Consider the following 22,575-nt stretch of genomic DNA (forward strand, 5'->3'; position numbering starts at 1 on the left):
CTCAAATGTACTGCACATCAGTTAAATAGAAACTGTACCTAAATAAATGTTGGAAAACAGTTTTTAGTATTTAGTTGACAATATTGAATATTGTACTTCAAGTAGAGGCCGATTCCAGTATTTCACACAATAAAATTCCAATAACTGATTAATTGGCCAAGTCATTAAAAAATGTACATAATGAGTAAAATAACTCGACTTTTTTTCTTAGGTTTGATTGTCATTTCTTTTGTCTTATATGTTGTAATATGTTAATGGCTTTAAAAAAGATGCAAAAAAACGCAAATTTTTGCAGATTTTAAAAGCGCTAATATCAGCCTGACGATTAATCATTCGGTTAGTCCCTACTTGAAAGTTAAATCAACCTGAGTTGCGAGTAGTAAATCTACTGGATTCAAAAACAAACAGTTTAAGCCGTCATAACATGTAACGTTTAAACATTTAATTTAGTGATTCTTCATGTACCACAAGTACCATAATTGAAATTACCGTGTTCAAACTCTTGTGTTAAATTGTGTACGTAATCTTGCAGTAGGGTCGCAGGATGCGGTAAAAAAAAAAAACTGCTTGGTGATTGTTTTGTTTTGTTTTTTTGTTTTTGTTTTTTGTTTGGGGGGGGGGGGGGGGGGGTGCATTTCTCCAACAAAAGACGATTTGGTACGTACCTCGAGCCATGGGGTACAATGTGATTCAAGGATGGTTCGATTTTAAAGTGGAACAATTCAACAAATTGTCCGCTCCTTTTATATTTCAAACCACACTTAATCACAAGCAGGCTCGAATCTGAACTCCTAGTAACGGAGGTGATTATAGTGTAGGACTAGATGATAATATCCCTCTATCGCATACCTAAGACTCTGTGGGATAATCATGTGAGTGACGGCACCCTATGGGTTGTCAAGTGGGCACCCTCCTTCCTCAATGTTTCGCTGATAGGCCCACGACATCTCCAGAGGGTTCAGCAGTGATTCCCAGCGTCCCGGGATCACCCCCCGGATGCCGACTCTCACCTGATGGCCCAGCTGGTATCCTTCCTCCTTAGCCAGACCCACTGACTCCCTCTTTCTGCTGCTTTGGAGAGGTCCTTGATGGCCTGCCGATGGGCCTTCCCTCGTACTCCCACCTCTCGGAGTAGCGTTGTTGTTGAAGTTGCTACAAAACCTCTGCATCCTACTTCGACGGGGCGGATCGTTACTACCCAGCCACGTTGCTCAGCTTCGGCTGCCAGCTCTGTGTATCTCAGCTTCTTGCGCTCGTAGGCCTCCTCAACTGAACTTTCCCACGGCACCGTCAGCTCGATGATATACACGTGCTTAAGTGAGGTTGACCACAGCACGAGGTCTGGTCTCAAATTGGTCAGCGCAATTTCTGGTGGGAAGCAGAGCTTTTGGTTTAGGTCTGCCAACAATTTCCAATCACGTGCCCTGCTGAGCTGCCCCACTTCTGGTCTTGAGGGCCTGAGGGTAGCTTTACCCTCCCCTTCTCTGATGAATGGTATTACTGGCCCACAAGCTGTAGGGGGAGGGAGCTTGTTGGTAATTGTTCGCTGATGCTCCAACACTTCTGCAAGACACCGTAACACCTGGTTGTGCCGCCAGGTGTACCGACCTTGAGTGAGACTGGTCGTGCAGCCAACCAGGATGTGCTTCAGTGTAGCAGGAGTTGAGCAGAGGGAGCAATTAGGGACTTCACCATACCACTGGTTGAGGTTTTTGGGAGTTGGCAAGACATCGTAGACAGCTTTGATAGTAAAGCTTATCCTAAATGCCTCTGTCTCCCACAGCTCCTGCCAGGAGATCTTCCTCTTCTCCACTCCCTCCCAGGTCATCCATTGGCCTTGTCTTGCTTGTGCCACCGCTTTTGCACACCTTACCACCTCCTCTTGCTGGCGCACCTCTTGAACTACCAGCGCTCGTCTCTCGGGTGCGGTGGCCTTGCTCCACAATGGCATGACGACTCCTGCGCCAAGACCGCTCCTCCCTTGCTGCACTCGTCCCACAATGTCCCTATGCTTGAGAGCTGCTTTGGCCTGTTGAGTTGCCTCTGCTGGTGTCCACTTTCTCCCAGTCGCCAAATGAGGGGCAGCCTGGGCCACGAGAGTGTCAGTTGAATCCAGCAGCGTCATCTCTAGTCTCACCTTGGCACACTTGTATTCCTCCACCAAACTGGACAGGGGCAGTTCCAAGACTCCTCTTCCATAGAGCCCTATACTGCTGAGGCATCTGGGAAGCCCAAGCCACTTTCTGGCGTATGAACTAAAGTATCTCTCCAGTTTCTCCACCTTTGGGATGGGGATTTCGTAGAGGGTCAAAGGCCAAATGAGCCGTGGTAGGAGTCCAAACTGCAGACACCAAAGCTTCAACTTCCCAGGGAGTGCAGTTTTGTCAATGATCTCCAGGCCACTGAGGACATCCTTCTTAAGTTGATCTATTTGCTCAGTGTCCTTCAGGGAAGCGTCATACCACCGTCCTAAGCTCTTCACAGGCTTCTCAGAAACAGTTGGAATATACTCAGCACCAATCTGGAAGCGTTGGTGTGACAGCTTCCCCTTGACAATTGAGATGCTTCTGGATTTACTTGGCTTGATTTTCATGTGAGCATGCTCGATGTTATGTTGGAGCTTGCTCAGGAGTCGTACAGTGCAGGCCTTGGTTGTGGTGAGGATTGTGAGGTCATCCATATAGGCTCTTATAGGTGGCAACCTAAGGCCAGGTCGTAAGGACTGCCCTCCAACCACCCATCGAGATGCTCGAATGATCACTTCCATCGCCATCGTGAAGGCTAATGGGGAGATGGTGCAGCCAGCCATGATTCCTACCTCCAGATGTTGCCATGCTGTGGAATACTCTGCTGTTGTGATGCTTATCTGCATGTTGTTGAAGTAGGCCCTGATAAGGTCGGAGAGGGATGCTGGAACTTTAAAGTAATCGAAAGCAGTCCAAAGGAGGCTGTGAGGGACAGAACCAAATGCATTGGCCAAGTCCAGGAACACTACGTGAAGACTGGACCCTTCCTCCTTGGCAACTTTGATTTGGTGCCAGATGGTAGTGGCATGTTCCAAACAACCGGAAGAGCCCGAGATGCCTGCTTTCTGTATTGATGTATCAATCAGCTGGTTTGTTCGCAGGTACTCGGCCAACCTCTGAGCAACCGCCCTGAAGAAGATCTTCCCCTCGATATTTAGGAGGCTAATCTGACGAAATTGGCCTATCTCAGAGGAGTCCTTTTCTTTGGGAATGAGTATACCTCCAGCTCTCTGCCAAGACGTTGGAATCTCTTTCTTTTGCCATGCCACCCTCATGAGCCTCCAGAGGAAGCGAAGGACATCAGGTGCATTCTTGTAGAGTCTGTATGGTACTCCGTTTGGACCTGGAGCTGAACCGGCCCTGGCTCGTCGCACGATTTCCTTAACTTCGCTCCATTTCAGTGGGCTGGTGTCCAACTGATGTTCTGGTGGGTCAATTGGTGACATGTCAGACGGAAGGGTAACCTCTTCATAAGGCCGGTGATCTGTACAAGCCTTTTTTAGATATTGTTCTAGGTCTGACTTTGACATTGAGAGCTGACCACTTTTCTCCTTAGAGAAGAGACTCTTCACAAATTTGAAGGGATGATGGTAGAAGCGAGTTCTTGTTTGCTCCTTCTTCCTGCGCCTCTTTAGCAGACTCTCAGCTCTCCTCAATGCCGTGAGCCTAATTCTAATTTCTTCCTGCAGTAGGTCGATACCCTCCCTTTCCTCCTCTGTGGCCTTCCTCCATTGCTTTTTTAGCAGCCTTCTTTCTCTAACCAGCCGATCGATCTCACTCTGTCTCCGTGACTTAGGTGTTGGTATTTGTATGGCTCGCTTCTTATCCCCTGTTCCAAATCGCTCTGGTCCATAGGTGTAGATAAGTTCCCCTATCTTCTCCAGCTTTTTCTTATTGGAGCCTCTGAGCTTCTCCAGCATACTGTAAAGGTCAGTGTTGATCTCATTCCACATTGCCTTTTGGCAGGATTTTGGCCATCTTATCAGTGGCCTGCGCCCTACGATCTTCCTTTCTACTGCTGATCTTACTGTTCTGGGATTAACTGTGCCTGGTTCTTCCTCCATTTTCTAGACTGCTTATGTTCAACGGTCAAGAGAGGGGTTCATAAAGATTCTCCCTTGTTGACTCAAGATGAAGCTGTCACACTGAATTTATCATATCATACAATCTCAGGTAGAGGCTGTTCCCCAATTAATTGCCATACGTTTCGTCCACTCAATCGTCATGCCTCTAAAGGAATTACAGTTGATGTAACTCCAGTATTTACTTATACTATACGTTTCCGCCAAGAGATATCATTGGGTTTGGCACATGATTTGTTACATTTTTCATCGTAAATGTCTAAGCGGGACATGGTCAAAGGCATGAGCTCCATAAATAGAAGCAGGACAGGACAGCAAGCACCTCACCAATGAATTCAACACAGATGAAAATTGTGACGCAGTCCAGTGCTGTGTGGGGGTGTGAAAATATGGCAATTTTTGTCTGCATTTTTTCCTAACATCAGTTCTTGTTGTTTGTATAAAACATCCATTGTTGTTTTTGTATCCTTCATATTGCTTTTTGTATTTTCTGATACATGAAGGAACTTTTGTTTTTTTTTAAAAAAAGAGACATGTCATTATTCTTCTGACACCGTTTTTAAAAGAAACAAATGACTTTGTAAAACATGACAAACTAAACACAAATCAGCAATGATCTTACAGCTGTGCAAAAAGTCCACATGTGTTTCGCTCCACAGCAACACAACAAGTACAAATAAAGGCCTCCTCTCAAACAGCCGACTTCCTTCAAATAAGCACATTGTACCCTCTGCAGTCGGTTATATAAACGTTACGCTAAAGCAAGCCGACGTACCAGGCAAGAACCCACACAAGTGCAAGGAAAAAATATCAATTTCACAGTGAAAGAAACCGTGGTGTCAGCCAATAACCACTTTGCTATCTATGAACAAACCCAGAAAACAGGTGAGCCATGATTGGTTGTTACCCGAGCGCTGAGGCACTCTGATGTCATTGTCGGTCAACAACAAGTGACAAGATGGCTGCCCTCCGCGATAGATAAAGTCTAACACAGCATTTTGATTAATATTACATTGGTGAAATATGAATAAAGCAAACAAAATGATTTTGTCCATCTCAGGGGGCAGCCATTTTGCCACTTGCTGTCGACTGAAAATGACATCACAGTTGCTCAGGGTTCAGGTAACGACCAATCAAGGATCACCTGTTTTCTGAGTATGATCACGTGACATTTGCAAGCTGAGCTGTGAATAGGCGTTACCTGAGCAACTGTGACGTCATCTTTAGTCAGCAGCGAGTAGCAGTACAAGACAGAACATATTTTTGACTTGACTTCCCCCTTAAGTGAAATTTGTGGCAAAACTGATGTAAAAATATCAGCCAGACAAGTTATTACTCTAACAACTGCTATATTTATTTGGAACCTATCCCATGCTCAAGAAAAAATGCCTTGTCTATTGGTAATATCAAATATTGGTACTTGGTGTATTGACTATCGGTATTTAAATGTAAAGTATTTGTACGTGGTCTTAAAAAAAAAAAAAAGTGGCATTGGTGCATCCCTAAGAAGAGCACTTTAAATGTAACCAACACATAAAATGAAAATGAATCACTTCTCAACTTTTTATGAAAAAAATAAATAAAATACCCTTATTAAAGCACAGTGTGGGAGGTAAAAGCCACAATTTTACTCAATAGTAATCAAAATGGTCAGTAAATTAGTTAATGTAATTAATAATAACACTAATTAAACAATATGTTTTTGGTGAAATTGGATCATTCAAATTGACCCAGGAACATTACTGCTGTACCCAGGGGCACCATAAGAGAAACAAGTGATGAAAGACAAGCGATTCTAAAGGCCCATGACTGACAGGGGGCCCTCGAAGTATTTTTGAAACGGCGCGGCCCAAATGATATTTTTATACAGTATTTACCCAAAATCCCAGGCATTTTATCAGAGAAAGCTGCATTGGGACTTTACTTCTGAAATGGAAACTTATTGGCCAAACTATTTAATACACATTGTAACCTTGAAACGTCATAAGATCAGTACTGTACATTTTTGTATGCAGCACTTCTTGGACATAAGCAAAATCTCATGAAAAATCGTGTAGTTTTTCTAAATACAGATCCTTCAAAGTAATGAAGTACAAAGACTTTGTTACTGTTACTGTTACCTTGAGCTGATTTTTCAGGTATCTGTAATTTACTTCAGTAAGTATTTTTCTGATGACTTTTTACTTTTACTCCCTATTTTTAAAAACCGATCTCTGTTTCCGCTGTACTTTCTATTCATTACATTGTCAAAACAGGCTCAAGGCTGAATATGCTAATAATGAAAAAAAATATCTTGAATATCTTGGAGTCTTTTAAAGTGGAAAAAAAATCCGGGACAGCGTCGGCATGGAGGAAAGTGCACCAAAGACGTCACAGATTCAAAGAACCAATTAAGATATTCCCATCCATGGCTTTTGGAAGACTGTTTGATGCTGTCGGCTCTAAGAATGATTCATTTTGAATGTACGAGCACTTAATAAGAGAGGGAAACTATTTTGTAATGAGAGTTTTCTTTCTTTTTTTTCATTTTACCAATTTATTAAAACGGATATATATATAAAAAAAATAATTAAAGGAAGGCTCCTTTAATTTTACATGTATGGCTTGATTGGCAGTAAATAGTTAGTATAGCTACGAAACATGCATAAGAGCTGAAGAATACACTCCTATATTGATTTATTTAACTTTTTTCAACATAGAAGTACTTCCGTGTTGCAACGCCCCCAAATGGTGACGTCACTAGTGTGTATACTCGCTTGGGGAACAGTAGTTCACGCAGACATAACAACGAGGAAGACACAAACGTCAGTTATGCCTTACTGTATTGCAAAATTTTGCAAGGCGTCGGCAAGGAAAAACCCGCGAGACCCCCCCCCCCCCCCCCAAAAAAAAAAAAAAAAAAAAAAAAAAAAAAGCTACTTGAGTAGACAATGGTTTGTTTGCTAAGTGCTGTCAACCTCCCGAAGGACAAGCAGGCGTGTGCGCAGCGAACATTTCAGGCATGAGGACTTCGAATATATGTTACAATTTGAGATGGGGTACGCCACACGCCTAATACTAAAGCCCAACGCAGTACCGAGTATCTTTAAAGAACCAGACGTGGGAAATAATCAAGCCGATGGAGGAGCCGCAACTGCTAGCAACACGGAGCCTTCACTCACAACAGCCGACACAAATCGAGGTCTTACTACGGCCACTGAAAGATCTCGGAGAAGCGAAGCAAATTTAAAGCGAAAGGTAGGCATGTTTCGGGGGTGGGGGGGCATTGGTTATTATACTGCACGGACTGTTTTATTTCATAATTCATTTGAAGGTGGCCAACGCAGGGGCACGTCGGCACGTTACCGTAATGCACAGTATTAACAATCGTTGGGGCGGCTGGCTTGACTTCGTCTTTTCGAGTGGCGGCTGGCCTGACCGCAGTGGGACGCTACGCAAAAAAGAAAAAAAAAACAGCTAGGGGAGGTTGGGTGCTGTAACGACGATACATTTAATTTTACTATTTTTTCTTTTTCCTGAAATATTTCGTCAGTTCCACACGTTTTGCATTGCTCGTACTGTGTGTCACTTTACCTGTTGGATATTTGCTCCTCCAAGACTTTTCTTCTTCACATCTTTCATCGCAACCAAAGCTATCCTGAGAATGTCTATTTAGTATTGCCATGTTGAATGTCTGATGTTCCAGGATGCAGTTGAGATTGTCCGCAAGGAACCGATCCTCGAGTTCTTTCATTTCCAGACAGCACACATTCATTAGCGGATTGTCCATTCCTGCAGCTCCCGCACGAGCACCACTCACCCCCCGCCTGATTCACTCGTTCGTCAAAGTTTATTTTGTGCCCGAAAAGACCATCTGGCGCCACAACTTTCACATCCAAGGCAGACTTTCCTTCGGTAGTGTTATTTTGTCGTGTTGGCTCGAAGCGATAAGGTTTAATCCTTCCGGGTTTGACGCTAGATGCACGGCTGCGTTGCATAGTGCTTCCATAGTGTAGCGTTTACACACTAGTGACGTAAACATCCGGGTTATTTAGTCACGTGTAACAAACATGCCGGCGTTCGATTCATTTTAACAATGGTTTAAAAGTTATTAAATGTACATAAAAAAATAATCACGTCACCAAATTAATTATTGAAAAAGTAGCAACTTTTTGCTGCTAAAAATGGATCAATAAGTAAAGTGTCCCTTTAAAGTATAATTCAGACTGTATGTTTTTACTTTTACTTAAAGAAGGAACTATAATCGTCAAAGAACTTAATACATTAAGTAGGCCATACTGCGGGTCATTATTAGAATGAGAACATATTCTCACGCTAATAACACGCAAATTACACGAAAGGACCACCCGCAGTTCCTGCTTTATCACTAATTTATTCACCGCAAATACTTGAGGAAATCTAATTGAAGAAAATGACAGCGTCCCTCTTCGCATATTGCGATTGTTCGATCAGCCTTCGACTGACTCAGTATGAATACATTTAGACTTATACAAACTGTTATTGATACTCACCGACTGTCAATCTGTGCTCCATCTCTCTTTCATATCCACAACGGAGCCATGTGCATCATGATGTGTCAACAACAGGGTGAAGTGCGCTCATTGTGGCACGGTGACGTCAGGACGCCTCTTCATAAACGTGCGCGTGTCCTCAAAAACTCCACCCAGCATGCTCTTAAAGGAGAAACGCTCCCTAAAAGTTCAAACCAAAAACTATCATTTTGAGACTGTTTCACCATGACGTCACACACATCCGGTTTGCAAAACTCCAATTGCATCACCAGCAAACACGTCTGTCATTTGACCAAGGCAGTGATTGATAAAACAGGGAAATGGCTTAACTTGGTTATAGGAATGACATTAATCGGTTTAATTAATCATATAGTTACAGAAAAATTACATGTTCTTCCATTAATCGGATACGCAGGCTCTGCCAATTAATGGAAGAACATGTAATTTTTCTGTAACTATATGATGCTGGCGTGGCTTGATGAACATATATGTCAGTTGTCGTAAATAAATAATAATTTTCATACCAATTAGGTAAAACTCGAAAATTGCTTGCAGCACATCTGATTATCTCTCAAGGCACACTAGTATTAGTTGGTGTCAGTGGCATGTTCAGTTAGCGCCATATTAACTATTTTGCAATCGATTGTTTTACATGGCTAAGTTATTTATTTATTTTATTTTTTTAAACTGATTCTCAAAGTGTGGGTACTTCTGCTGCATTTGAGGATGATCGGATGTCGGATTCTGACCGGAAAGTGTTCGAGGCGAAAGTAAACAACCAAAATGGCAGATAGTGATATTTATTTTGTATTCATTTTTTTTTAATTTTATTTTGGTCTTCAAAACTAATTTTGACTTCGAGCAAACTTGCCCTCTCGCAATTTTGCTTCATTTATTGTTCTTATTTCACAAGCATTTCATACAGTTCAGTATTTCACCATATAATTTCATGCAGGGAGATAGCAACATGCTGTCACGTACATTGTGTTACGTGGAGCTTTTTTTTCCCAACTTTTCAGGGATGTCTGAGTTCAAGGGGGCATGCCCGTACACACTTCCTGGGTTGACGTCAGAAAAGTCCGACTTCCGACCATTCTCGAATGCAGCATAATACCACTAGCTGTACGTGGACACCCTCTAGTGGTACATAAAAGAATCACTGCCTATGTACAATTCAGTTGTGTTTAACTTATTAGTAGCCTACATTTGCATTTTTGTCTTTATTTTTTTAAAGAAGAATTTAGATTTAATGTTTATGTGCAATATATTTTATTGAGGGCGGCACGGTAGTCGAGTGGTTAGCACGTCGGCTTCCCAATTCTGAGGTCTCCGGTTCGAGTCCAGGCTCGGACCTTCCTGGGTGGAGTTTGCATGTTCTCCCCGTGCCCGCGTGGGTCTTCTCCGGGTACTCCGGTCTCCTCCCACATTCCAATGACATGTATGGCAGGTTAATTGGGCGCTCCGAATTGTCCCTAGGTGTGCGTGTGAGTGTGGATGGTTGTTCGTCTCTGTGTGCCCTGCGATTGGTTGGCAACCAGTCCAGGGTGTCCCCCGCCTACTGGCCAGAGCCAGCTGAGATAGGCGCCAGCAGCCCCGCGACCCTTGTGAGGAATAAGCGGTCAAGACAATGGATGGATGGATGGATATTTTATTGAAATCATGATTCCAGTACAGTTTCCCCCCCCCCCCCCCCCCCCTACATTTAAACGTAGTGTCTTTATGTTCCAACTCTGCATGATGTGACAGTGGTTTACTATTATATTAAATATGCTTTTTAGGAATAAAACCCCTTTCTTTCTGTGGTAATGAACCTGTATGCGAAATATTTTTTCGGTGTTACTTGGTGTGTTGAAGCACTGATTTACTGTCATTTTGACTTTATTAGCGCTATAGCGCTTGGGGTCTCCTGAAAAGTTCTGATTTTGGAGGCATGAGGATTCTGCCTGATGGCAACAAAATTCTGGTTACATTGCCACTGTAGGAACGATATTTCGGCAGGAGAGACTACTCACGCTTCACTTTTAAGGCACAGGTTCATACAAAATTATTCCTGGAACCTGGAAGAATACGCAATCTGTCATTTCATAACAGGTACTCATATTATGCGTACGTGACTGACAAACTCCTATGACACACAGGAATCGATCCTCCTCCTCCATAAAACAAACACGCCTTGATTTTCAGTTCAGCTATATTTACTTTGACAAACGTCAACATAGCCTTCCCCGAATCAGTCCACTTTACTTATCTAGTGAGTGATCAAGGCCTAGCTAACGGAATTAATAGCTAACTGAATTGCTATGACCAATCTAAGTCTCTATTGGACACTTGGTGTAGTTAAATGTAAATGCATATAATGGGATTGGTTGTAAAATATTTGCAAAGAAAAAAAAATGCTATAATTGAGTCATGCCTGTTGACTTAAAGCCATTTGTGTCACTGCTGTTAATGCTGTTAATACAAAGTAGGCCTATATCATACATAGTTTATGGCAGGTGTTTCAAATTCCCTCTAAAAATTTGGAACATAATACATTAAATGACAAAAGTACATAAATGATGTGTATCCATGTTCGTGACATTTTTGTTTGGTAGTGTGCTGTGAGATTTTTTTTTTTTTAACTTAATATATGTGCCATGGCTCAGTAAAGGTTGGGAATCGCTGTTTTCGTGGATAAAACTCCTACTGTGAATTTTGTCATACAGTTCCTTGTACAGCAAGAACGGAAATTGGACATTTGCATTCAAAGGTTTAGAGAGGTTGAAATTAAGTTCACCCATAAAGGTTATAGTGCATTTTAGGTTCGTGCTGAAATTTTACGGAGTTCCCTAACTTTTTTATGAGTTGTGTTATGTATTTCCATTTACACTGCATTTAGTGTACAATTGTACATAATTTCAAGGTGCCCTTGGTACAATTTAAATTACATGACTCAATTGGTTGACCACGCCCTCCACTTCTGAAAATCAACAAAGGCGTGTATAAAGAATTCAAGTGTCTCAAACCACATTTTCATTTTATCAAATCACACAAGATTTGTGAACAACATAAATCATGTACCATACTACGTTTGACTGTCCAAATACATAAAACAGAAATTAATTCACTACTGACAGAAGAAGTTTTATAGGATTTTACATTTAAAGAAGGTCCTGCAAGTCCTTGAAACATTAAAAACATAAAATAAAATCTCAATATGTATTTCTAGTACATGGTGTTCAGTGAGACCCACACAGGCGCAAGGAAAACATGTAAACTCTTCACAGAAAAGTCCCAGTAGACAAAAGTGGAACCTTCTTCCCAAGAGAGCGGAACACTGGGCCACTGAACTACAGTTCAAATAAATCAATAAAAAAAAAGATACCAGATGACTCAGTGAACTCAGTTGCTCCCATCTATTTTGTTCATCTTTTCCGCTGAGCTTGCGGCAATTAAAAACAAACAAACAAAAAAAAACATACAGAGTATATCAAGGAGTGGTTGATACCCACATGTATCCTTGTTGTGTGTGTAAACTCATCAAATGAATATGTATTACAACAATATTGATGCAATCACCCGCTGTCCTCAGTACTCTAGTTTGTTTGCTCAAAGAATACTCATACACTTTGACAAACATGGTGTTAGTTCCACATCCTGTTGTGTCATCCCACCATTAGAAGTACACTAATGGCCAATCTGTAGCCGAGTTTTTCCATGAACAAACGGGTAAAACGCCAACCGCAACAGTACTCTCATGCTCTTATGTTCTATTAAATATCCAGGCTTACTGTCAAACTACCGGTAGGTATAAAACAGAAAGAAAAACAAATCTACACTTTGTGTATTTAAAACAACCACATACATTTCACTTCAATTCAGTTTACCTTATTGCTAACAAGCAAAGGAAAACTCCATACATGGGCTAATGAATAAGCATTGGCGTCGCAATGTTATAATAACCCTCCAGGCAGAGCCAGCATTGATCATTGTCACTAATGGTGTGGTGGTTAACTCGCCTGACTTCCCATGCAGTGGGTTCAGATCTCACTTAACGGCTGTTTGAATGTGAGTGGTTGTCTTTATATGTAATTTGTGATTGACTGGCGACCAATCCAGGGTTGTCTGCCATTCTCGAGTTAGCTGTTAGCTAACTCGAGTTAGCTACTCCCTAGATGGATTAATAGAATAAGAAGAAAAGCATTGTTCAGCCAAAATATATAAACCTTTTGTAAAGGTCATAAAATGTATGCTTTAATTCAATGTAATGTCACAACTAAAAGTGTCAAACATCTGTTCTGTTTTGTGTTGCGTTGTGACTGTTGTGTGGTTTATATATCTCAATTCCATCACTACTCAGTATTAAATATAAAACAGAACGAAAGGGGAAATAGCGCCATCTGGTAGGAGACGATTCCCTTGCCTAAAAATTTCGAAATCATCACACTGAACTAAATAAACAAAGGGCGTCTGGATTTTCAAACTTCTGAGGTGATACACTGCATTGGACATTATCGCCACATGGGCGACCACGTTTGCTGCGCGGCCCTCTGTGGGCGCCTGTGGCGACCCGGGACACTCAGAGCTGTGGGGGTTGCTGTCAGGGCGGGCCGATCTCCCACTGGGGGAGGTCAAGTCATTTCCTGCTCTGAGAGCCCATGCGTCCCTCGCAGCTGTCAGTTCAGTCAGAAACCCAACTCCCACATTTGTAGCCTCCTTTCGTGTGCTTTCTTTGATAGGAGGCATTTTTGTGAAGGAGGAACTTGCTGTACAAAACTATGCCAAACAAGGACTTGTTTTCATGAACTGTAATTCGAGGATTGGAGTTGCTCAAAGTCTATGCATTCTTGGTGACTGGTTATACGTATTTGCATCAGGTATTTATTTGCGGATTGCTATGATGTGATATAGTATCCATAATGGATCAGCATAATAGCAGCACAGTTTGACAACAGGAACTTTCCTCTGAAACTATGAACTTTTAGTTGCTATCATTTGACAGCTTCGGCTTTACAGTTTTTGCAAGAACGTCACGGTTCGCTAATTGAGTGACATTGGACCATATTTACAAAACTGACTCATGGCAAGAAGTTGTTCAGTCCCCGACTATCCACAACAAGTTTCTCGAAACAAGATCTTTTCTTGACAAGCAACGATGCAGACAGCCTGCTACTAACACCAGTGATGAAGGCACGGGACTCCTAGAGCAGGCAGGGAAAGTCTATCTGGAAGGCTACTCTGGAACTCAGCATCAACAAAAAGCTTTCATTTTTTTCTGTCCGCGACTGGAGTTTAGCACCAGTTTATGAAGCTTTCTGGCCATCACAGTGCTCCAACTTGAAGTCTAATTTATGCTTCAAGTTGTTGAGCATCATAATCTTCTGCTTGAAGCCTTTAAATTAAACAACATGAAATCAGTACAGTACAAGCTTTATTGCTCTGCAAAGAATCTCCTGAATTGAGCTTTTGTTGATGCTGAGTTCCACTGTAGCCCTCCGGATAGACTTTCCCTGCCTACTCTAGGAGTTTGATGTTTTTGTGATGGTAGCAGGCTGTTTCAAGAAACTTGCTACGGACAGCGTAAATTGTACTACCTGTATGTGTTGGAGTAGTGTGACAGTCATACAGGTTCTCAAACTGGTGCTCGAGGCAATTTTGGTAGCGCTAACAAACGGCCATTCAAACCTAGACAAATTTGAGCCTTCAATGAAAGTCTATGATTGACTGATGGATGATACTGTAGATCTTTTTAGTGCTGCCAGACAAAACGCGGGAACAGACTGTTTAACTTCAGAAGTTCCACCATATCTGTCTTCCATCTCAAGGTGGATGAAGGAAATGTTTGTGTTAACACACGTTCTCCATGGTAAATACATCTGTGCTCAATTGATTTGCTGACACAGTGTCACAGGGAATTCTCTTATAGAAGAACCAGCTGTGTACAAACATGCAATAGTAATTACAGCCAGACTGGTCTACCCACTGTGCTTGAATTCCTTGCTATTCATCTCAATATGCCTGAATTTAATTTATAAGGGCAAACATTTTTTTTTCAAAGTTCCGTATTTTAAGCATTGATAAAAAAAAGAAAAAAGAAAAAAAAAGTGTGTTATAGGTGAGAATCAAGAAAAAAAAATCTATTGAGTTGATGAGTAATATGATTTGCCAGGCTACAAAATGCTGAAACAAGGTGCGGCATCATCCAACACTTAAGAAACTCTCAAGTTTTTCTATGTGTGCTCCCACCCACCACTTCCGCCAGCTTGACATGGAACAATAATGATTTGATTCAAACTGCACTGCCCTTGTCTGCCTTATTTTATTCATATATAAACTTAATTCTGTCTTATTTAATTACTACCTACTGCAGAATGTGATTTGAAGACCACACCAACTGTCTAGTCCTTTAAGAGATTTTTTTTTTTTTGATCGGCTCTGGCAAGTAGGAGGATGCAGGAAAGAGTCAAGCTCCTCCGATGTCTGAGTGGGCTTCGCAACACGACCTTTGACCTCATAACGTGAGGGGATACAGCCTCAGTTATCAAATAATCAACCACCACCAAGAGGAGGAAGAGGAGGAGGACTGGCTGAGGATTGATGGGGCACTTTGATCGCTGGCTATAAGGGAAAAGAATGGCAAACAGTTATAAAAATTTTCCAGAGCATGAATAACTTTGGGTATGGTGCAGGACAGTTGTTCACCACTGCAAATTATTCATCCACCCATTTTATATACTGCGTTCATTTGTGCAATGGGTGAACTGGAGTTTATCCTAGCTGACTCTGGGCAAGAGGCCGGAAAACAATATTTTTTTAAGGGATTTTATTATGAAATGATGTAGTTGCCTCTGGCAAAGGAGAGCAACAGTCACTGATAAACTTGTCTGAGTTTTTTTTTTTTTTTTTTTTTTTTAAAGTTTGTGATATGGATAACAGTATCCTGAAGAATGTTTTTATATGGTCTCAGCTTGTACACACAACTATGACAAAAGTGCTTGTACAGTTCAGTAACAGCAAGAAAATGCCACAAGAAAATTGTATGTTTACAAACATAGAAATGAAGATTGCAAAGAACACCAACAACTCCATGTGTTAATTGCACCTAAAGGAATGAATTTTAATGGCCCCCACATCTACAGGTTTAACTTACAAATCTCATCCATGTGATATTTGTCAGTTTGTGCTTCATTTTCGCATTTTTTTAATCTGATCACTTCATCATCTGGCATGTCAGGTTCCATATATTACTTAACGAGACTGTTTCATGTCTCTGTCGCAGGGACCCCTCACGGGGGGTGAGGGGGTCGGGGGGTTATTCTTACAAGACTCCCCACTCATAATCCTACTGCCAATTCAACGTGTTGTAATGTTACGATAACAAAAACCGAATACATTTAGGTGAAGAAATGTCAATTTGTGCACAGAACATCAATGAACATTTTGAGAAATTTCCATTTTAAGAAGTTGTAACCTTTACAGGGACACGTGTCGAATGTGTTTTAGTTATAAGAATAGTCAAACTTCCAAGTTTAACAAATGGATTTGAAAAACAAAACTTTAATATTGTAATATTACCAAGAATATTACTTTGTTCTTGTAATACAACCTCCTTCAATTCTGGGAAAGATGCCATTATTCTTTTAAAAGGAGGATGTAATCTTAAAATAGTACGTTTGTTCTAAAAAAACAGACTTCATTCCTGTGTTCCTTGCTCTTAAAAAAACACACTATTCATTCAAGATGTCAGATTTATGCGATTATACATACATCACAATCAGCCCAAAGCTAAGTTAGGCAGGAGTATTTTATTTAATATGTTTGCGGCGCCTGTCATATATATCATACAGAATGTAGGGATAGATTGTTTTTATTTTTGTTAAAGGAATGATACAACATAATTTATTTATTATTTGCAGCCCCTCAAACTATGGATTGTGAACCCCTGGACAATTCCACAGATGAATAATGATGTCATCTCTGACTGCACTGCATTTTATTAGCAGCGGAAGAATTTGCTTGTGTGTGTGTTGCTCCCCACTGCATAGCTCACAATCCTGGGACGTGACAAAGTAACAAGCTCCTTTTCCCTGTATTTTCTCCTTTCATTCTTCCAACCTCTACTCCAGTTTCTTCCTTTGCCTTACTTACTCCCGCTCCATCATTTCCTGTTGACTCACCAATGAGCAAGAACTATTATTGGACTATTAATTCAGCAGAAAAGTCACCACACGCCACCACTCGCCGCAGCATGTCTCTGGAAAAAAAAAAAAAAGAGAGAGAGAAACAGATTATGAGGAACAATTCAAATGATTTTTTTTTTTTCCCCCTGAAGCTTGCTATAACATTAAAGTGAACGGATTTAACCGCACCAGTCAATAAAGATCCAATGCTCTGGGCTGTTTGAAGATGTGTCATAACTGATTTAAGAGGAGGAAGTGATGCCATGGTGAGGTTAAAGCCCACGTAAAAGCGTGGGCAGTATATGCCCCCGTGTGCGAGGGAGGGCTGTGTGGGTAGGCGGGGCTCTCTGACAGTTGACTCATTCAAAAAACAGCTTGTGACTCAGTGCAAGCTCCTGGAGCAAATCAGGCATTTTATGCGTGTGTGTGTGTGTGATTTGTTGTGAGGACTGAATGACTCCGGGAATGATAAGAGAACTCCAGTTTGACCTGTAGTTTGTTCTTAACGTGCATGTAGGTTATACATACTGTACTTGTATCAGACTTGACTGAAGGACAGTGTAGTGTAACCCTACACAGGCATCGGGTCAAAGTTTGCGGTGATTCAATCATGACATCATTGTGCTACACACCCTTCTTGCCACTGCAGACCTGCGGAGCCTGTTCTAAAAAGTATCCTATTTTTAGGGTATTCTCCAGGTTTTATATGCAGTATATTTTGTCCAATTTAAGAGTCTATTTCAAATTCATGGTTCATAAAAATATGTGAAATTAAAGTTAAGAAATCAAACCTTATTGGTATTTTTTAAACCTTTATTTAACCAGGTAAAAATGTTTGACTAATGAACAAATCCTCATTTATAAACATGACTGGTATAGAATGTAAACAACTAACACAAACTATACAACAATTTATGGCAGCCTTTTAAATGTATGTAAAATAGCATAATGAAAAACACTCAGTCACCATATTATTATTAGAGAAATTAGTCTTTAAAAAGCATAACTGAGAGATTAACATCAAATACAAACATCTCACTGCAAGTGAAAACGTTTTCAAAATGTTGTATGCAAGTCATATCCAGCAAATAGATGGAAATATAGTGAAATATATTTTCACATGCAACATGATGCTTAACTTCCACCACTTTTCAAATTGTTTGCAAAAATATTGAGCCAGTGATTTGACTACGTGTGACCCTGGCCATTGAAATGATCCACCCAGCACCACCCAGGCAACATATTACTCAGGCATGATATCTTGTATGGCCCACTAAGTGTGCTGTTGTTTACATTATCATCTGAGAAATTCAAAAGGACATTTCTTAACATTGATTATAGGTGCAGGAAAGGTGCCCTCAATGCACTTATAAGTCATCTTTATTATTATTATTATTATTATTATTATTATTATTATTATTATTATTAATAATAATTAATTAATTAATTAATTAATTAATTAATTAATTAATTAACCACCAATTCTTTTCACACTGCTTCAATCTTAAAACTATGCATTGCCTGTCTGGAGGAGGAAGAAAGAGAGAAAAGAAAGGCATACTGGAGATAGATAGATAGATAGATAGATAGATAGATAGATAGATAGATAGATAGATAGATAGATAGATAGATAGATAGATAAAGGGCGAAAGAGAACGTGATCATTTTACTACCGCGCAGTATATTCAAGAAAGTGAACGACGACGTCATCCACCCCCGTGCTCTGTATCACAGCGCCTCATGCTGTGTAATAAACGCGGAAGTGAGTACACAGCTGGCTCATGACGTCACGACAGGAGCGCCCACCGAGCTCGGACATGACGACCGCGTTTTTTTTGTCAACATTGACTTACCGTCGACGTACAACGTGACCTAACAAGAACATAACCCTCCGTCGTTAGCCAAACGATAACTATTAGTTTGATATGTTTTCTTTTTTCCCACCCCAAAACCAACCTCCGTTAGCTTCACGTTAGCTTAAAATCACTACAATGACGAGGCGGGCGTGCACTCAGGGGACTGTTGGACCTGATGCTACGTGAGTTAGCAACCTGAGCTAACCTACAGGGGGAGACAAAGCAGCATTATCAGGTCTAACCCAACTCTCTCCCTCCATTATTACTCTTTAGAATTAGATAGATAGATAGATAGATAGATAGATAGATAGATAGATAGATAGATAGATAGATAGATAGATAGATAGATTTAGTTGGCACTAAATAGTCTCAATATGCTACAGTAACATGTGGCTGTTTAGCCAAGCAAAGAGGGAAGTTTTTGAGTGGTATAAAAAAATGTGTCAAAAGTTCCAGGACTAGCTTTGCAAAAGATAAATTGAAATTCCCATTTGAGGTATTCCCCCGGAGTCTAAAACATTTTCCTAGCCTTTTCTACGAAGCCTTAATAGAATAATGTTAATGTTCTTCCCTGGATAACCCCCTTGAGCATGAAAAAAAACAAAACAAAAACATGGATCATTTGGTTGTGTTGAGAGGTTGATGGTGATGTCCCTTTCGGCCTGCAACTGTCAGATTCTCAGGGCATTGTGAGCTGGGGGCCTGTCGTGGGGTGTCTGGCCACAATTATCAACTCAACTCAACTTTATTTATAAAGGACTTTAAAACAACCATTGTTGTATACAAAGTGCTGTACATGAAACAGAAATCGGTCGTCCAACCAACTTGTGTTCTTTTTCAGACTGGAGGCGTGCACTCACTCTCATGAAACATGAAACGGTCTGCCCGAGGTCGATCACAGGAGGAAAATCGTAAGTGACATCACACACAGGACTGTGTGGTTCTTATTACTGAAAAACAAGATACCAGCTCAAAAGCAAACATCTATTGTTGTTGGTCCAGTATCACATCAATGTATGAGTATTTAACTGATCCAATCCCTCAGAAAATAGGCTTGGCAATGACTTGTCAATTGACCTTTACATATTATCAATACCTTTACACATGCAAACATATCTCTCAGGTACATTATTTTTGCTTGGATCTGTACAACCTGACAGTTTTGCCCTCTGTTTGTCTCACAAAATAAAGCAATTATAAACAATTATTGTGTATGATTAAATTACCTTCTTGTTTTTAAATGCAGCTGAAAATGACCTGCACAAATTAAAGCTACAATATCGTCAAGCTTTAAAAGACAAACAGGCGTTCAATGACAAAATTCAAAGCCGCCTCCTGAAAGACAGGCAAGTGGGTTACTTTTTTTCTTTCTTTTTTTTTTTCTTTTTAAATCAACCCTTATTCCTTTCTTAAGTCCATGCCCCACTTAAACAAATGTTCTGTGTCTGTTTGGCTTGAGTTGCAAGTGTATTTGCCTTAATCCTTATCTGAGCAGCAGGGAGATCCAGAAGCTCCAGACTGAACATGACGAACTGTTGCACACCCTCACCATCGCTCAGAGTAGTTCAAACCAAAAGAAAGAAGTCAATGCTGCTCAAGATCTCGATAACCTTTTGACCAACGAGGAGAAAATAGAGGAGGAGCTACTATCAAACAAAACCAAACTGGAGTCTTACAAAAAGCAGGTGAGAACTGTTGCGCTAAAATGGTTGCTTTAACTCTGCACATTGTCATGTGAAACGTCCCATGTTTGGCTTTCAGATTGTAGAATGGGAGAGGAAACTAGTAGCACAGAGGGAGGGGACTGCACCTCATAATACAAAAAATGAAGACAGTTCTACGAAGGATATCGTGTTGAAAGAGGACAAACTGTACAAGGTTAGTGCTTCATCTACAGCATCCATTAGTGAGCACAGCATTCAGAGATGAAAGCAGTACCGTTTCTTTTCTCAAGGGTCACATTTGCTTCAATGAGCTGATGATAAGGAACGGTCAGTTAAAGTCAGACATAGATTTTCTGGAGAAGCAAAAAAACGACTTTCTGCAAGTTCAGCTTCATCTGAAAAAGGCCAGTCCCATGAATGCTCCAGTTCAAATGTTTGTTTAAAATACATTATGTAGTACTGTTCCTCCATTGCTCCAACTTGTACCTTGCTGTTGAATAGCAAATATCGGATGTTGTCTGTGTTGTCTTCTCCAGGAGTTGCAATCCATTCGCAAGGAAATTTCTGACTTGAGTGCTATGTGTACTAAAGCCAACACCGCCAGGTGAATACCTCTTTACATCTCATTACATTTCTTTTGCCTTTAGCCAATGATTATGTGAGTTTACATACATACGTCGATCTGTTTTTTGTTTTTTAATTCCAATAGTAAGTGAAGGAACTATTCTTTACATGAAATATGATCGCTAAAATATAACTAGAACAGTTTATGTACCGTATATACCCACCCACCCATCCACATTAGGGGTGTGAGTAAACTTGAGCCTACGCCATCTGACTTTGGGCGATAGGTGAGGTACACCATGGCCTGGTCCCAAATGGAGACCAGCAAACAAGCACACTTCAACAATTTAGACAATTTTAGAGTCTTCAATTTACCTAATGTGTGTTTTTGGAACTTCTCTTTGTCATAGAACTTCATAAATGCCAGTTTGTGATTTTGCGGGCTTGCATTCCATTTCCACACTGCTTTTCAATTGAAAACTGCTTGATTACATTAACTTGAATTTACTCAATATTCTCTCTATTTGGAATTAAATAAACATAATGCTTATTTTCTATTTAACTATAATGAGTGGGTTTTGTTCCCAAACCGTATTATTTAAATTTTAATTAAATAATTGCCACAAAATCATAAATACAATTATATTGAATACTTTTTAAACTAACACTAATTAAAATCTACTTAACCAAAGATTTGTTTTTTACAGTGTTTCAAATACTTCTGCTCTATACTGTATTTATTAACCGGCGATCAGTCCAAGGTGATCACCTCCTCTCACCCAAAATCAGCTGAGAAAATCTCCAGCTCACCTACAACCCACTGAATGGATGGAACGATAAATGAAGTGATAATTTCTTATTAGATGTTAACCCATTCAACTGTTCACTAACTGTGATGTGGCGACACCTAGCGTTGCAGTCCAGGTAAAGCAGAAGAAGCTGAAGGAACAAAACGCTCAGTTTGAAGCTCAGTACACTCAAACAACCACCAACTTGGAGCATGAAATCGCCACACACTGCAACCTTGAGGCTATGCTAAACGTCAAGAATGCAGGCGAAGAGGGCTCCGACCGCGAGAAAGGTGAATTTGTGAATACAATATTTATGGCTAAAAGTTGCTCACATAAACATATACGTCTCAAGGTAAACACTCTTAAAAATGCCTACAGCGGATTTGTTGGAGCAGCTACAGAAGCTGGCCAATCTAGAAGATACCATCAGGAAAATCCTGATAGAGACAGGAGAGGATGACCTGGACAAATTGCTGGAAAATTTCTTAGGAAGTAGGTCAAAATTCAAGAATGGTCGAGAAATCAAAGTATGGATTTTCCTGAGAAGCATTTTATGGTTTTCTTTTGAACAGTGGAGGAGGAGAACTATTCTTTACTCAGCTTTGTCAACTATCAGCACTGGCACGTGGAGGACATTAAACACCAGATCTCTCAGGTTTGCCCCGCTTATATTCTAGACCAGGGGTCTCCAAGTTTGGTCCTCGAGAGCCCCTAGCCAGTCTGTTTTCCATGTCTCCGTCCTTCAGCACAGCTGAATTTAATGATCAGCTAATCAGCAAGCTTTGCAGAAGCCTGATAACGATCCCGATCATGAATCAGGTGTGTTAGTGGAGAGAAACATGGAAAACAGGCTGGATAGGGCCTCTCGAGGACAGAACTTGGAGACCCCTGGTCTAGACTATGTCAAAAGTTCAGTTCAGTT

The 22,575-nt window shown here is 40.7% G+C and overlaps 2 protein-coding genes across 4 annotated transcripts in view; one reads left to right on the plus strand and one right to left on the minus strand.

Annotated features, from left to right (window-relative positions):
* The window catches only part of errfi1b (ERBB receptor feedback inhibitor 1b), a 21,366-nt gene extending 12,602 nt beyond the window's left edge, over positions 1-8,764 (minus strand). The window contains exon 1 of the mRNA XM_077514546.1: positions 8,620-8,764. The gene's annotated coding sequence lies outside the window, so the exon portion shown is untranslated. The remainder of the gene's footprint in view (positions 1-8,619) is intronic.
* Positions 7,028-22,575, plus strand: part of LOC144014538 (outer dynein arm-docking complex subunit 1-like) — an 18,834-nt gene continuing 3,286 nt past the window's right edge. For 2 of the 3 annotated variants that reach the window (XM_077514539.1, XM_077514541.1), the window contains exons 1-10: positions 18,551-18,869; positions 19,476-19,545; positions 19,881-19,980; positions 20,130-20,319; positions 20,396-20,512; positions 20,589-20,702; positions 20,835-20,902; positions 21,774-21,943; positions 22,032-22,145; positions 22,226-22,308. In XM_077514539.1, coding sequence (XP_077370665.1) covers positions 19,506-19,545; positions 19,881-19,980; positions 20,130-20,319; positions 20,396-20,512; positions 20,589-20,702; positions 20,835-20,902; positions 21,774-21,943; positions 22,032-22,145; positions 22,226-22,308 — 996 coding nt within the window. In that variant the 5' untranslated portion in view covers positions 18,551-18,869; positions 19,476-19,505. Of the gene's footprint in view, positions 7,346-18,550; positions 18,870-19,475; positions 19,546-19,880; positions 19,981-20,129; positions 20,320-20,395; positions 20,513-20,588; positions 20,703-20,834; positions 20,903-21,773; positions 21,944-22,031; positions 22,146-22,225; positions 22,309-22,575 lie in introns of those variants that run through there. The other variant, XM_077514540.1, reaches the window with a different exon arrangement.

The sequence above is a fragment of the Festucalex cinctus genome, chromosome 2, assembly GCF_051991245.1.
Source record: "Festucalex cinctus isolate MCC-2025b chromosome 2, RoL_Fcin_1.0, whole genome shotgun sequence".
NCBI classification, from domain to species: Eukaryota; Metazoa; Chordata; class Actinopteri; order Syngnathiformes; family Syngnathidae; genus Festucalex; species Festucalex cinctus.